This window comes from Macaca nemestrina, chromosome 1, assembly GCF_043159975.1.
Source record: "Macaca nemestrina isolate mMacNem1 chromosome 1, mMacNem.hap1, whole genome shotgun sequence".
In the NCBI taxonomy this organism is placed as follows: domain Eukaryota; kingdom Metazoa; phylum Chordata; class Mammalia; order Primates; family Cercopithecidae; genus Macaca; species Macaca nemestrina.
Window position 1 is genome coordinate 85,399,222 of NC_092125.1, and position 18,149 is coordinate 85,417,370.

Genomic DNA, 18,149 nt, shown 5'->3' on the forward strand with positions numbered 1-18,149 from the left:
CAAAGTTGTATTCAAACACAGTTGGGGTTCTGCCAAAGGTATCTGACAAAGAGAAAGCGGAACAATAGATTTGAAGGTATATGCCAGGGTATGATTATGGCTGACCAGAGAATGAAAAATGAGGGTATAAATAGCAGAGTTAAATTGGTGATAGACTTGTAGGTAATGGTGGCAGTGAAGGAATATTGGAGTTAAGGGGTCAGAGAGAGAGAGCACTAGAAAATTATGAGCAGGAAATTATAAAAGATTTGCTGGAAACCGCGATTAATGAGTTTTAGATATGGTAATCTTAAGACATATCTTATTACCATAGGATGGACTGGATGAAATGAAATGGAGAAAACAATCATTGAAGGTGAAGAATAAAGAAACTCACTCAGAATCTTAAAAAAGTTTATGTGTATGTGCATTTTAAAATCACCAAATATGGCAGAAGCAATGCTGCAGAGAATGACAATGTGAAAGGAGCTAGAGCTCTTAAATATTGAGCAAATAAGATAGGAAAAGTCATTAAAGTGCTATAACGAAGTGAGGAGGGTCCCATTTCCCCATCTCCAAAGGTATTCCCACACATTTTTATAAACATAAATATGTACCCACAGGAAACAAAAGCTATTTTGTTGTTGTTTATTATTAATTGTGTGATTTTATATAAATGGTATTATGCTGTTTTCTGCATAAATTTCTACAACTGATTTTTCACCACTTAAAAGATTTTTTCCAAAGATAAAACGACCACTTACAATAAACACCTCATAACACTGTGAGTACAATTCAAAAAGTGAATATATATTTACCTTGAAGTTTTCTACTGAGTTCAAGTTTTTCTTGCTCAAGGCGCTTAATTCTTCTTTCATAAGCTTCAGTTGCTAAGTTGTTGTCTAGAGTCCTCTGAACATTAACATCAAGATCCAGTGAGGTGGGACCAGCTGTAACTCTTAAACAGCTCCGATCAGAAAGTACACTGAAGAAAAAAAAAAAACAAAAAAAACGTAGGTTCATACTGTGAGAAAAAGTTTGAAGAAAAATGTTAACATTTTTAAAAAAAAGTTTTTAACTGACTCCACATTCATGGCATAAACATTTTTAAATTGCTCATTTAAAACACAGATTTGAATATCTTGCAGCTTAGCCAGCTGGAATAATTATAAGATTTTTTTGCAAAATTACCATAAACTGTTTTTAGAAGCATTTGAAAAAATGAAAACCTAATATCCCCCAAATTATTTTGATTTAAAAAACCCCACAAATTATAAAATGAAGTTTGCTGAAGGGTTACTGGTAGTTTAAAACAATTTGACCACCTAGGTGAAACAGTAGTCGTCAAAAGCACCAACCACGGCCCTCTTTACTAGAATTTGAAATTCAAAAGCAAGTTTCTGTCTTTAATTCAATACGATTTAAATAAAATACTGAAACTGCTGGACATTTGGTGGTGAACAAAACAGACAAAAATCCTTGCCCATATAGAGCTTATATTCCAGTGACTGAGACAGAAATAAACAAAATAATTGAGATATTCATTACATTAGAAAATGTTAAATGCTAAGGAGAAAACATAAAGCAGGAAAAGGAGAAATAAAGTATTGAAGGGGAGGAGATACAAATTTAGATAAAGTAGTCAGTAAAGCTGTCACTGCTAAAGTAACTTTGGAAAAAGCTAAGTAAAGGTGAGGGGACCACTTAAGGGAATATCAAAAGAAAGAATGTTCCAAGCAGATGAAACAGAAGTACTAAAGCCCTGAGACAAGAGTATGTCTGGCATGTTCACAGGCCAGAAAGGAGGCCTGTGTGGATGGAGTTGAGTAAACAAAGAAAAATAAACTCAGAAAGATAAAAGTAAGGCAGTCATGTAGGGCCTTGTAAGAAGTTTGATTTGGAGTTGATATGAAGCCACTGGAGTTGGGGATGGGTGGACTGGTTCTGAATAGGAGAGTGACATATTCTGATTATCTTTTAAAGGATCACCTGAACAGGTTCAGAGAAATAAAAGAAAGTTATTTACATAGTAAGTGGGTGGTTAAGACAGATTTTTAAGCAGACGAGAGGAGAGGTCTCAGCTGGAGATGCACACTGACGATTCATCAGCAAATCTTTGGGAGAACACTAGAGAGTTTAGATGGAAAAGAGAAGTCCAAAGACTGAGCCATAGGACACTCTGATATTCACAAGTCAGGGAAGTCAGGAGGGTTCAGGTATGGAGACTGAGAAGGAATTACCAGCAAGGTGAGAGAAAATCAGTCAAGTGTCCTAGAAGATAGGAGAAGAGGGTATTTTAAAAGTATGGAGCTGTGGCAAATAAGATGAGACTAAGCAAATAAGTAAGACTAGAACTGAGAAGTGATCATTAGATTTAGTAACATGCTGGTCAACAGTGACATTGATAAAAGCAGTTTGCATGAAGTGATGGTGGCACATACCTGACTGGAATGAATTCAAGAAACAACAGTATGAGAAAAATAAACAAAATACAGTCAAAAGTTGAAGTAATTTTTCTATAATGTAGAGCAGAGACATGGTTGATAAGAGGTAAAGGAAGTAGAATCCAGATTTTATATTTTGCATTAAGATGGGGAACTGACATTTGCAAGCTGATAGAAATAATCTGATGATGCAGATGACACAAGAAGAAAAAATTCATGACATAAAAGCAAAACATGTACTAGACCAGCCAGGAAGGAATGAAAGAGACTGGCCTTACTAGAGGCTTGCACAGTTCATCCATGAAAAGAACAGAGAATTTGGGTCCAACAGTAAGTAGGCGGTAAATATGGTAACTGGAGCTTGTGGGAGTTGTCTGTGGTTTGCCTCAATCCTTTCGGTGAAAGGGGATACAAGTCAGCTGAACGTGAGGTTTCAAACTCAAGTAGAAAGAAATACGCCAGATGCAATGGCTCACATCTGTAATCCCAGCCACAGGTAGGTTAAGGCCAGAGGATGGCTTGAGGAGTAGGAGGCTGTAGTGATGATCTATGACTGTGCCATTGTACTCCAGTCTAGACAGCACAGCAGGACTCCATTTCTAAATCGTTTTAAAAATTAGCTGGGCATGGCGGCTTGTGCCTATTGTCCCAGCTACTCTGGAGGCTGAGGCAGGAGGATCATTTGCGGTCAGGAGTTTGAGGTTATAGTGAGCTAGGACTGCACCACTGCATTCCAGCCCTTCTGCTGCCCAAAATAAAACCCCATCTCTTAAAAAAAAAAAAAAAAAAGAAAGTAAAAAATAGTTATCTAGGTGAGTGGAAGAGTGAATACACTAGAGTAATACAGTATATTTGTCAGACAAGGGGCACTTGAGGTTGGTAATCATGAATTTAAAGTAGACCAGTAAGAATAGTCAGTTATTTTTTCTAGTCATTTGAAACTGTACAGGTAGAGAATAAAATTTTAAGAGTTAATGTTGACTTAGCAAAGCAAGTATAACAGAATTAGAGACAGTCAAACTGAAACAGCATACAAGGAGTGATTATAATCATTCTCAATGGAATTTAAGCAGGGTAAGGGAGAAATAGGGAATATAAGTGAACGGAGGGTCAGTGTAAAAGATGGTAGAATTAATGGGTTGAAAGTTCTCCTGCTTGACATCTAGAGAATATTCAACAGCATGAAACTCTTCTAATTACTGCTTCATTGCTAAGGAATAGATTCTGAGCTCTCTGTTCCATTCTTTCCCCTCCAAAACGAGTTCAGATTTTCATGTATTCTACTAATTTTGTAACGCTTAACTTTCTATTTCCAGCAGTAGGCTCATTCTATTTTTTAAAAAGTTTTAATTTACAGTTTTCTCATACATTTTTTACCAACCTCAATTCAATTTAATTTGCTTTAAATTGTCCAAACTATGTTAACTTTTTTTTTGTTTTTTTTTGTTTTTTTTGAGACAGAGTCTCACTCTGTTACCCAGGCTGGAGTGCAATGGCGCAGTCTCGGCTCACTGCAACCTCCACCTCCCCGGTTCAAGCGATTCTCCTGCCTCAGTCACCCGAGTAGCTGGGATTACAGGCACCTGCCACCATGCCCACCTAATTTTTGTATTTTTAGTAGAGATGGGATTTCATCATATTGGCCAGGCTGGTCTCAAATCTCCTGACTTCATGATCTGCCTGCCTTGGCCTCCCAAAGTGCTGGGATTACAGGCATGAGCCACTGCACCTCGCCCAAACTATGTTAACTTTTCAAACTTACCAGCTACTAGTATATGTAAAACCAACAAATGGCAGATGGTGGCCAGAAAATGCAGTGTGTGTTGGTGGGGGCATCGTTTCCTAAAGGAGGAAAAAACATCTGGTAAGAAATAGATAGCTATGATCTGTACGCTTGGCTATAAATATAAAATGCCAAAAAAAATTAACAAAAAAAATTTTTGACTGTTCAATTTTAAAACACTGATAAGTTTGGTATAGTTGTTTAGTGATATAAAATTCAGACCATGAACACTGCTACTCTAAAATTCTAATTAAATTAAAGATGGAAAGTCTAATATTGAGAATACAGTCATTATTATTCATGTACTCTGTATTTGCAAATTTGTATAGAAGCTAATATTTATTTGTAAACCCCAAATCAATACTTATGGTAATTTTATGATTATTTGTAGACACGTGCAGAGCACAGAAAAATTTGAGATGTCCTATGCTCACATTCCCAGCTGAAGTTGAACAGGAGAGGCTCTGCCTTCTCATTTAAGCGCTCATATTATAAACAAGTGTCCTTTACAGGGTCTCTTTGGTGTCATGCATTTCACATTTTTGGGCCCTTTGTATGTGATTCACTGCTTGAAAAGGCTCCCAAGCATAGCGCTGAAGCACTGTCTAGTGTTCCTAGCACAAGAGGACAGTGACGTGCCTTTACGGAGAAAATAATATGCTAGAAAAGCTTCATTCAGGCACGAGTTACAGTGCTGCTGGTGGTGAGTTCAATGGTGAGTTCAGTGTTAATGAATCAACTATATTATATAAAGTGTCTTTAAAGAGAAGCACACATAAAACAAGACTATATACTGATCAGTTGATCAGAGGCTCACAGAAACCTAACCCTGTACTTCCCTCAGAGCAATGGTTCAATATTAGCTAATAGTGTTCAAGGCAACTATATAGAACATAAACACCATGAATAATTAGAATCAACTGTACTATGTATTTAATTTGGAATGATTCACAATTTGTTAACAGTAAACATAATTCTATTTATAAAAAATTGGTAAGAGAAGTCCATTTAACTATTCTTTGTGAAGTTTAGACAGGAAAGTATGAGAAATTTTTATCTGCCTTGAATATAGTACTAGGATGGTTTACAGTTATCAAACAGTGATTACAGCTTATTGTACTGAAAAGAGTATTCACAGTTTCAGTGAAAAGTAATATAATGTGTACCTATTAAGTACCCACAAAAATTAAAAAAAATTGTAAGTCATATAACATTAACATAAAAATTTTTAGTACAGAATTAAAGCCATAGTAAATAAAATAACTGCAAAAAAAAAAAATAAAAGCTCAAATTAAGAAGGCTAAAAAGTGTCTGGGAGCAGTGGCTCATGCCTGTAATCCCAACACTTTGGGAGGCTGAGGCGGATCATGAGGTCAGGAGATCGAGACCATCCTGGGTAACACGGTGAAACCCCATCTCTACAAAAAATACAAAAAGTTAGCTGGGCGTGGTGGCGGGCGCCTACAGTCCCAGCTACTCGGGAAGCTGAGGCAGGAGAATGGCGTGAACCCGTGAGGCAGAGCTTGCAGTGAGCCGAGATCATGCCACTGCACTCCCAGCCTGGGAGACACAGAGTGACTCTGTCTCAAATAAAAAATGTTTAAAAAAAGAAGGAGAAGGAGAAGGAGGAGAAGGAGGAGAAGGAGGAGGAGGAAGAGGAGGAAGAGGAGGAGGAGAAGGAAGAAGAAGAAGAAGAAGGAGGAGGAGGAGGAGGAGGAAGAAAGAAGGAAGAAGGAAGAAGGAAGAAGAAGAAGAAGAAGAAGAAGAAGAAGAAGAAGAAGAAGACGACGATGACGACGACGACGACTAAAAAGGCAAAAAGCACAAACATTTTAAGTTCTTATTTTCCTAAATTTTAATCTCACATAACCTAAAGGGTTATAGCAGAGGTCGATATACTATGCTGGCCTGTTTGGGCATGGCTCACAAGCTAAGAATGGTCGAATTATTTGGCTAGTGGACTGGCCAAATAATTGGCTTGAGGTCAGATATTCACCTCAGGCAGGGTTATAGCTCAGGGCTATACCACGTCTGTGGACTATTTTCCCTATTGATTTCCTACCAAGTTAGCTATTGTTAGCAGCAACACACTGGGCTTGGGTATTTAGTCCTGGAATCTGCCCTCTGTATCAGCAAAGCTGCTGATTTTTCTATCCAGTTCCATGCTACTAGTACTACTGTCCCAGACCAAGTCAGTAGTGGGGATGGAAGTGTGTGGTATATGTGACTTTAACTAAAGTTCAGTAGCTTTGCACAAATAAATGCTTCTCAATTTATTTCTCTTCAATTGTTGTATCAAGCCCTGACATGGTTGTTTTTGATAATTTTGTCCAGTTCTATGGTTTTAGAGAGAAATTTGCCAACCTCTTCACTTTGCAATCATAAAATCTGCTTTTTTAAGTATCTAATTTGTTCTCTTAGGAAGCTTAATGGCATAACTTATCTAAGAGGTAAAACTTTGAATTTTAATTTTGTTCTTAGTCACAAATAACTATGTTCACCTCAGTTAACTTTCTTCTTAATTTGATTTGTGACAGAATAAGCACTGGAAGCCATGATCACTGACTGATAACTGATAAATTGTAAAACCATCCTAGCAAAATACTTATAAACCAAAAAATTACTATATAACCATATTAGAAAGAAACAGAGGGACAGAACTTCTTCACAGTGTCATACTTACAGAATTTTTTAAACAATCATCATCTACATCAAAATTCGATGTATCTGTTGGGCTACTAACTTCTGGAATATAAGGTGCTTCACAGTTCCGAATATTATCCCAATCAATTCCACTGAAAAATGGATGTTTCTTAAAGTCTTCTATTCCATTTTGACCAAGTCGATGTTCTCTGCTACAAATGAGCCTTCGAATAAGATCCTTAGCATTTTCAGACACATCAGTCACTTGGGCTGGAAACTGAAACCTCTCCTAAACAGTGAAAAACAGAAACAAAATATAAATCAGTGTTTAACATACTAAGTACGTTGGCTGACTTATTTATTTTCTCAAAAATACATTTTCTTTTAAATATATTTAATAACTGTATGTTGGTGCAAAGTACTAATACTAAAGGAATACAGGGATGAATGACAGATGATAATTTTCCTAGGACTTTAATTTCATATATGAGTTATCATGCATGTGCTATAGAAAAAAGAATACATTATACCTTAAACTGCTATCAGAATGAAGAGAAATTACTTAAAAGTAGTGGAATTTGACTCAATATTTAAATCGAGCATAGATGATTGATAATGGTCATATAAGTTACATACTAATGATTAATAATATTTTTAAAGGACATAATATGTATCTGACACTATTTAAAGTATGTTACTCATTTAACCCTCAAAACAACCATTTTAGGTAGGTACTCCTACTATGCTACTATTATAGAAGAAATAAAGACACAGAGAATTCAAATAACTTTCTCAACATTACACATCTAGTAAGTGGCAGAACCAGAATTCGAACTGAAGCTGTAATCTGTGCTATTAAATATAATGTTATACTACAATATTCTTTTCTAATTCAAATGATGTACATGCTATGTACAACCTTGCTGCTATTTCCAGTCTTTCAGCTCTTTGTAACTACTTGAAACATTGTCTTTGCAACCAGGTAGAAAAACATAAGCCCTATAAAACTGATTTTTATATATGTAAAGCAACTAATCATAATTGCTTCACTGGAACAAATTAAAAAGAACAGATTATCCCCTTCTATCGGATATTCATATTCTAGGTTTTTGCAACTGCTCACAATCTTCTAAGACTACTAATAAAACCTTTCTTCTTATTATTATGAAGTCTATTTCACTTAGTACTAAATATATTAAAGTTTCATTAATTTGTTCTTGTTGTGTTATCTGTGTTGCTTCTAATGTCGTCATCATAAATAATATTAGAATAGGTATCCTTGTACATATATCTTTGTTCTACTGAAAATGTCATAGGGTAGATTCCTAGAGTGAAGTTGCTCAATCAAAACCTCTAACCATTTTTTAAGGCTCTAGGTGCATACCTGTATACTTTCTGAACAGAAAGGTTACACCAATTTATAACCCTATTAATGTCTTAGAATGCCCATCTCACTGCATTATTTATGGTACAGAGTACTATTTGTCTTTTGATCTTTGCTAATTTGACAAGAAAAAAAGTATCTCATTCTTATTTTAAATTTGTATTGCACTTATTACTACTAAAGTTGAAAATTTTTTTTACACACATTCTAGTCATGATTATACATGTACTATATACATATACTATAGTAAGCAATGATCTAAATTCTCTGCTTATGACCTTTGTTATTCTACTTGAGAGACCACTTAATTTCCTACTTAGCAGCATCTCTAATAAAATACAAGAAAATGAGAACTAGTAACTTATGAATAATTTATGGATTTTTGACTATTTATGTTTGTCGTGTCCCGTACTAGGATAGAAATGTGACCTGTTCACTGTTTTTAGAAAAATATTTTCTCTTTAAAAATGATATTATTGGCCGGGCGCGGTGGCTCAAGCCTGTAATCCCAGCACTGTGGGAGGCCGAGATGGGCGGATCACGAGGTCAGGAGATCGAGACCATCCTGGCTAACACGGGGAAACCCCGTCTCTACTAAAAAATACAAAAAACTAGCTGGGCGCGGTGGCGGGCGCCTGTAGTCCCAGCTACTCCGGAGGCTGAGGCAGGAGAATGGCGTAAACCCGGGAGGCGGAGCTTGCAGTGAGCTGAGATCCGGCCACTGCACTCCAGCCTGGGCGGCAGAGCGAGACTCCGTCTCAAAAAAAAAAAAAAAAAAAAAAAAGATATTATTATATGTGTTATTTACCACATTAATTTGAACAAAAGTAAAATATACTAACTTTGTGATTCATGATTTTTCCGTATGTCTCCACCAGAGATTCTGCATAAAATGGTGTTTCTCCATAAAGCATTTCATACATACAGACCCCCAAAGACCACCAGTCACATTCAGGTCCATATCTGCCTTTTCCATCTTCCATGGCTTGAAGGATTTCAGGAGAGATATAATCTGGGGTTCCTACAGCCACTGAGGACTGAACCTGAAGAAATTTACATTTTTATTAATCTACTATATTAGAAATAAAATAATTTTAAATTTAAAATAGCTACTTAAGATACACAAGACATTATTATCTCATAAACACATCTTTGTCATTATCTGAAAAACAATAATCCTTGTATATATGTTAAATTTTGTATTATCCCCACATTAATAGTTTTCCAGATTTCGTAACACTATACAGCTGTTACGTAGCTGATGACATTGAGAGGAACAATTTAATTTAAACCATCATACCCATTAACAACAAACTGAATATTTGGTTTAGAACACTCATTATTGATAATTACCTGTCAAACCTATACACGTAAAAAAAAATGAAGCTATAAAAATTTTACAATGAGATGGGGGGAAAAGCTCCTGATATTTAGGCCAACACTATGAAAAGCCTGGAGATTATGTTTAAACTCCTTAATAGAAACCTAAGAAAATAAATGTCAATAATGTACAACAAACTACTTACTACTTTAAAAAACTATAAAAGAAGAGGCATATCCTTCAAAAACTAAAGTTCCAATAGAGAGAAAAAGTTGAGTGCTTGTTATAGCAGGTTAGGTTTAACGAGAAAATAGTAATTAAAGCCAGGCATGGTAGCTCACATCTGTAATCCCAGCACTTAGGGAAGTCAATGTGGGAGAAACACGTGAGCCCAGGAGTTTGAGACAAGCCTGGGCAACATAGCAAGACCCTGTCTCTATAAAAAAGTGGAAGAAAAAATAAAACAGGTAACTAGAAAAATCCTGGGTATATTTGTTGTAAGGTACTTTGAAGTAAAAGAATATTAACCCTTTACATGTTTTAGAAGAACTTATCCGAAACATGAACATTCCTAAAGTAGAATATCAGTTAATATTTTGGATTTTCTAGACTACATTTCCAATTCTGAATAATTAGAAGAGACTTACATTTTAGTAATGAGATTAAATAACTTAAAAACCCTTCTATTACAAACTCTTAAAAATGCTATATAAACATCCTGTCTAACACAATGAAACCCCATCTCTACTAAAAATACAAAAAAAATTAGCCGGGTGTGGTGGTGGGTGCCTGTAGTTCCAGCTACTCAGGAGGTTGAGGGAGGAGAACGGTGTGAACCTGGGAGGCGGAGCTTGCAGTAAGCAAAACTGCGTCACTGAACTTCAGCCTGGGCAACAGAGCAAGACTCTGTCTCAAAAGGAAAAAAAAAAAAAGCTAGATAAAATATAACAATTATTTGTATAAACATATAAAAGAACTTTTTTACAAAGAGAAATTCTTAGAAGTCAGTAATCAAGAAATGCTTAAAAATCAGAAGAATAAGCATTAGAGCTGAGTGGGGTTGGGGAATTGTTGGTTTTCATGTCCTAGGTTCTCGAATTTTAACATACACAAAAGCGAATACCTTACACTTATATAAGGTAAGAACAAAACAAAAACAAAGGAACAGACGAAAAGACCTTATGCTTAGCTTACATGAGGTGGGGAGTTTGAAGACAAAGGCTTCCCTATATACACACCCTAAAATGTATACTGCTTAAGAAAAATGGTACATTATAAAAATCTTCCACAAAGCAGAGAAGGACAAGACATTTTATCTATCTTGACTTGTGTGTGATGAATGAAAAATATTGTTCCTGTAGAAATTCGTAACATTACATCACATAGTCTCAACATTTGGGATGCAAATCCATACCGCTTCTGTGGTCCAAAAGTTCCCAAGCCAAGAAATGGGAGAAAATTTTTGCAATCTACTCATCTGACAAAGGGCTAATATCCAGAACCTACAAAGAACTCAAACAAATTTACAAGAAAAAAACAAACAACTTCATCAAAAAGTGGGCAAAGGATATGAACAGACACTTCTCAAAAGAAGACATTCATACAGCCAACAGACACATGAAAAAATGCTCATCATCACTCGTCATCAGAGAAATGCAAATCAAAACCACAATGAGATACCATCTCACACCAGTTAGAATGGTGATTATTAAAAAGTCAGGAAACAACAGGTGCTGTAGAGGATGTGGAGAAACAGGAACACTTTTACACTGTTGGTGGGACTGTAAACTAGTTCAACCATTGTGGAAGACAGTGTGGCGATTCCTCAAGGATCTAGAAGTAGAAATACCATTTGACCCAGCCATCCCATTACTGGGTATATACCCAAAGGATTATAAATCATGCTACTATAAAGACACATGCACACGTATGTTTACTGCAGCACTATTCACAATAGCAAAGACTTGGAATCAACCCAAATGTCCATCAGTGACAGACTGGATTAAGAAAATGTGGCACATATACACCATGGAATACTATGCAGCCATAAAAAAGGATGAATTTGTGTCCTTTGTAGGGACATGGATGCAGTTGGAAATCATCATTCTCTGAAACTATCACAGGAACAGAAAACCAAACACCGCATATTCTCACTCACTCATAGGTGGGACCTGAACAATGAGATCACTTGGACACAGGAAGGGGAACATCACACACCGGGACCTATTGTGGGGAGGGGGGAGGGAGGAGGGATAGCATTAGGAGATATACCTAATGTAAATGACAAGTGCAGCACACCAACATGGCACATGTATACATACGTAACAAACCTGCACGTTGTGCACATGTACCCTAGAGCTTAAAGTATAATTTAAAAAGAAAAAAAAAAAAGAAAAAGAAATTGGCATTAACACTGACCCAAGGTTAGTTGCCTCTAGGAAGCAAAACAAATTCAAATCTACTGTGGAGGACATATGCTCAAATTTAGCAGATATAATTCTTAAACACAAAATGTCGCTGAATATGAGCTCACAATCCAATAATAAAAACCAAATGAGGAAACTGTCTATTATGAGTAACTCATAAATCCCAACAAACAGAACAATTGGATCCCTAACAACAATCAGATCCACTCTATGAAATAAGTATGTTTAAAATTATTAAAGACCTAAAAAAATCAACAACGCACAAGTTTTTAAAAATCAAACAGAACTCCTAGAAATGAAAATAGTCATTGAAATAAAATAAATGCAATAAATAGGTAAACAGTGGATTAGATACAGTTGATGAGAATAATAAACCTGAAGAAGAGCTGAAGAAATTAACTAGCATCTAATATGAAGACTTAAAAAATGGAAAATTTGGAATAAAGGCTAACATGTACGGACCCTAGAATGGACAAGTTCAACACAGCATAAGAGAATGAGATAAAAGAGAGAATAGCGGAAAGCAATATCCAAAGAGACGAAGCTTAAATTTTTTCAAGAATGATAAGACTTGAATTCTTGGATGCAGGAAGGGCATAAAGTACTTAGAAGAGGTTGAGCACAGTGGCTCACACCTGTAATCCCATCACTTTGGGAAGCTGAGGCAGGTGGATTGCTTGAGCTCAGAAGTTGGAGACCAGCCTGGGCAACATCGTGAAACCACATCTCTACAAAAAATACAAAAATTAGCTGGACATGGTGGCACATGTCTGTAGTCCCAGCTACTTGGGAGGCTGGGGTGGGAGGATTGCTTGAGCCTGGGAAGTCAAGGTTGCAGTGAGCAGAGATGGCACCACCACACTTCAGCCTGGGCAACAAGAGTGAAACCCTGTCTCAAAACAAAACAAAACACAAAGTACTTAGAAGATAAATAAAAGCAGATTCATGTCTATACACACTGGAATTAAACTACAGAATACCAAACCCAAAGAGATTTTAAAAACATTAAAGAATAGAGATTATCTACTAAGGAACAACAATTAGAGCAACAGTTGAATTATTATTAACTAAAAATTGCAGTCAGAAGAAAATGAAGTTGTACCTTCAAAGTGATAAGATAAAATGATTGTCAATATAATATTACCTACCTACCTAAATTATGATACAGAAATGATACATTCTCACACAAGACTGAGTGAACTATCACTAATATTTCCTTTCAGCTAAACAAGTACTAAAGGGTATACTTCGGAAAACAAGAAATTTAACCAAGATGGAAGAACGTGATACTAGAAGCAATTATGAACAAAGATATTAGTAAACTTTACTAATACATCTAAATGGTGGTTAATTGGATAACACAATGAAGAAGGAGGAGGACAAGGACTAGAAAAAGAGGCAGGAGTAACTACCTTAGGGCTGAAAAATAAATGTACCCCATAAATGTATACAACTATAATTTGTCAGTTTACAAATAGAAAAATAAAAATTTTTTAAAAAACACCCAATTTACCTCCCTAAAAAACAAAAGTTGGAAATAAAACACTGGAAAAACAAAAATATATTACTGAGGATGTAAACAGGATTCAAGTATTCTAAATTTCTTAGGTTTTTAAAATTTTTTAATTATTATTTTTAATGGTGGTAAAAATACACATAAAATTTACTATCTTAATGATTTTTAGAAGTGTGCAGTTCAGTGGCATAAGTACCTTCACACTGTTGTGCCACTAGTCCCCACCATCCATCTCTAAAATTTTTTCATCTTGGAAAATTTTAACTCTGTATCCATCAGTAATTCCCCCATTCCCCCTTCCCCTAGACCCTGGCAGCCACCATTGTACTTTGTTTCTTTGAACTTGATTACTATAGTTATCTCACATAAGTAGAATCATAAAATATTTGTACTTTTGTAACTGGCTTATTTCATTAGCATAATGTCCTAAGGTTTCATCCATGTTGTCGCACATGTCAGAATTTCCTTCCTTTTTAAAATTGATTGATATTCCATTGTATGTATACAGCACATTTTGTTTATCCATTCATCTGTCAATGTACACGGGTTGCTCCCACCCTTTGGCTATTGTGAACAATGCTGCTCTGAAAATGAGTGTACAAATGTATGTTCAACTCCCTGCTTTCACTTCTTTTGGGTATATACCCAGAGGAGGAACTCTGGATCACATGGTAATTCTATTTTCAATTTTTTGAAGAGCTACCCATACCGTTTTCCATATTTTACATTCCCACCAACAGTGCCCAAGGATTCTAATTTATTCACACCCTTGACAACACTTGTTATTTTCTGTTTTTTTGATAGTAGCAATCCTGCTGAGTGTGAGATGGTGTATCCCTGTGGTTCTGATTTGTGTTTCTCTAATTATTAGTGTTCTCTAATTATATGTGCTAATTGTCCACTTAAATATCTTCTTTGGAGAAATGTCTATTTAAGTTCCTTGTCCCAGCACTTTGGGAGGCTGAGGTGGGAGAATCACTTGAGGTCAGGAGTTTGAGACCAACCTGACCAACAGGGCAAAATCCAGTCTCTACAAAAAAATAAATAAATAAATTAGCTGGGTATGGTAATGCATGTCTGTAATCCCAGCTACTCGGGTGGCTGAGGCAGGAGAAGTGGACCGAGATCACACCACTGACACCAGCCTAGGCAACAGAGCAAGACTTTATCTCAACAATAAAATAAAATAAAATAAATAAAATAAAATAAAATTCCTTGTCCATTTTTTAACAGGATCCTTTGTTCTTTGTTGCTGACTTGTAGGAGTTCTTTACATATTTTAGAGACTAACCTGTTATTAGACGTATGATTTGCAAATATTTTCTCTCATTCCATATGTTGCCTTTTCACTCTGTGCCCTTTGATGCATAGAAGTGTTAATAGAGATATTGCTCAATTTATCTATTTTTTTCTTTCGTTGCCTGTAATGCTGTGTCATCCCCAAGAAATCACTGCCAAATCCAATGTCATAAAGTTATCACTTCTGTTTTTTTTCTAAGAGTTTCATAGTTTTAGTTTTTGCATTTAGGTCTTTGACCCATTTTGAGTTAATTTTTGTTGTGAGTGTTACGTTGAGTTAATTACAGTGTAGAATAATCTAAGTTTCTTGTTTTGACTGGGAATGTGGCAGAAAAACTGATTAACTCTATAGACAGCAGGTAAACTATAAATGTTTAAAAATGTGATGATAAACACTAAAATACTTAGAATATGTAACTTCCAAACAAATAGAGAGAAATTTAAAAGCTAAACTGGACCAAGTCAACAGAAGGCAAGAAAGAAGAAAACAAACTCAAGCCTACATGCAAAGAAACAAGCAAAACCAATAATAAATAGCATATAAGATACTAGAAATAAGTGTATTAATAATCACAAAATTTATAAATGGATTAAAATCACCTATTAAACAAAACTGTTACACTGCACAACACACAAAACTAAAAGGAACAAATGGGAAAAACATCAGCAATCATCTGTTTAAAAGCGATGCACTTAAAACATCAGGACACAGGAAAGTTGAAAGTAAACGGATGGAAAGGGATATATGAGGCATATGATAAAGAAAAGAAACTTAAGATAGCTACAGTAATATCAGTTAAATATATTCTAATGTCAAAATCATTGTAAGATTTTTTTTTAAAAACTCATTAATATAAAAGAAAATACCCTGGAAGAAACGCAAATTCTGAATAATATATACCTAACAGGCACAGCTACAAAAGAGCTGTGCAAAACACTGATGATTACAAAGAAAAGTTAATAAATTTACCATCATAAGGATTTTTAAACAATGAATAACAGAGCAGAGAAATAAAATCATTAAGAACACAAAAAAGCTGAATGACAAAATTAACAATTTAAATCTTATGTGCATATATATCTGTACCCAAAAGTTAGAAAAACACAGTATTCTTTTCAAATAAACAGAGAACATATAAAAACTGGCCTGTTGCAAAATCACAAAACAAATTTCAAAAAATGTCAAAAAAACCTAATACCAAATAGACCCAATCTACAGTAAACTGAAACCAGGAAGAACTAACCAAACACACAAATCTAATACTATGGATATTAAAAGGCATATCACTAAATAGTGGTCCACAGAAGAATTCTAACTTAAGTTGGAAAATATTTAGAATTGAACAGTAGAATGCTCTGTATCAAAACTTACGCAGGAAAAGAGAAGCAGAAATAAACAATACTAGGAAAAGGGGGGCAAAACTACACTGTAACAGAGATGTTAAAACTAGGAAGAAGGCGGTCTGAATTACTTTATGGCAGTAAAATTGAAAACTCAGAGAAAATGGACAATTTTCATCAAAAAGACTATAACATATTAAAACTCAGGAAGAAACAGAAAATCCAACAGACCTATAATCACTAAAAATTTGAATCAATAGTACAAAATCTATCTGCAAAACAAAATAAAATTGAAGAAAACAAAACTTCACCCAGGCTAAGGTGATTTAAAAGTAAATTCTACCAATGATATAAGTTAACAGATAACTGTATTATAAACTGTTCTAGAGCCAAAATGGGTAAGGGGAAAATATGGGTCCTCTGTTTATTTTATAAGGCTAAAATGACTTAAAATCTAAAAATCAGACAAGAACAATTTAAGAAAAAAAAATTATACTCCAGTCTGAGATATGACTAATGTCATGTAAGAATGCCAGGTAACAATACTATACAAAATGGTAGCAGAGTCAACTAGCAATCTGTTAAAATACTGCAATATAACATCTTGATAAAGTTACATACTCAAAGGATGAATGATTTAACAATGGAGAAGCTGTCATTTATCAGATTAACAGATTAAAGGAAAAACAACCTAACCTTATCTTGATGGATGCAGAAAAGTAATTTAATTTCAACCAGAATCGTAACAGAAAAACTCCAGTAATCAGAAATGAGAAGAAATTTCTTAATTTGATAAGGGATATATACCAAAAGCTAACTGCAAACATTAAACTAATTTGAAGCTACAGAAACAACATCACTGCACCTATTTAACATTGTACTGAAGGTCATTAGACTCCATGGTAGGAGGAAAAAAAAAAAAGCACATATAAAGGTTGTTGAGAAACAAACCCAAAGTTTGTCATAATTTATGGATTACATGATTTATTGTATGAAAAATCTAGAAGAATCTATAAACTATTTTAAACTGATAAAATTTAGCAAGATTGCTATATTCAAGATGAATATACAACATCAATTCTAATCCTAAAGAAGAGCAACAAGCTATTAAACTGCAAATTAAACAAGTATCATTTATAATACAGGTAACATAAAAAAATCCACAAGTCACTTAGGAGCAAATCTAACTCATCTGGGTAATGGATTAATAGTGAACATTATGAAACTGTATTAACAGACATAAAAGAAAACCTGAAACAATAAAAAGAAACACAACATTCATAGATAAGAAGAGTCCATGTTGTAGACATAAATGTCCCCAAAATTAAGCTCTAATTTCAATGACAGGTCTTAAATACATAAGCCAGTGTTTATGAAGGATTGTTCACATGTGTGTACATGTATGGATATAAACCAATATGATAATCCTAACAATCACAGAGAAAAATAAAGGGCCAAGAATAGCCAAGATAATTTTAGAGCAAGAAAAAGAATTATAGCAAACACTTCACCACCAGAAATTGACTTCTTAAGGTAAAGTGATTCAGCTGGTACGGTTTTGACCGAGACATAAGAGAAAAAGCAAGTTGAAACTTAATTTAAAAGTCACGAATTTGGGAAAGCCTCATAGATTTGAGGCAGCTGTCCAGATAATAAATAATGACCCACACAAAGTCAACAATCATAACATTTCAGGACACTGGGAATAAATAAAACATTCTAAAAGCTTCCAAAGATAGAGAGAACGGCTGTAATAAAAGGACTGAGACTCAGAATGGCATCAGATGTCTTAACAGCAACACTGTAAGTTAAAAGACAACATAATGCCTTCTAAATTCTAAGAGAAAAATAGTTTCAAATCTAGAATACTATGTCCAGACAAATTATCAATAAAATATGAAGGCATTTTTCAGACATGGAAGATTATGAAATATTTACTTCCAATGGAACCTTCCTCAGGCAGCTATCACCAAATGGGATCCAGGAAACACAGTCCGATACTAGAGAACAACG

At 34.9% G+C, this 18,149-nt stretch overlaps 1 protein-coding gene across 27 annotated transcripts in view; it reads right to left on the minus strand.

Annotated features, from left to right (window-relative positions):
- Positions 1 to 18,149, minus strand: part of LOC105478710 (CDC42 binding protein kinase alpha) — a 330,193-nt gene that overhangs the window by 156,079 nt on the left and 155,965 nt on the right. For all 27 annotated transcript variants that reach the window (XR_011614991.1, XR_011615009.1, XM_011736411.3 and 24 more), the window contains 4 exons: positions 9,076 to 9,276; positions 6,890 to 7,138; positions 4,186 to 4,265; positions 798 to 964 (listed from right to left, as the gene is read on the minus strand). Coding sequence is in view for 25 of the 27 variants with exons in the window: in XM_011736411.3 (XP_011734713.1) it covers positions 798 to 964; positions 4,186 to 4,265; positions 6,890 to 7,138; positions 9,076 to 9,276 (697 nt within the window). In the remaining 2 variants the exon portion in view is untranslated. The remainder of the gene's footprint in view (positions 1 to 797; positions 965 to 4,185; positions 4,266 to 6,889; positions 7,139 to 9,075; positions 9,277 to 18,149) is intronic.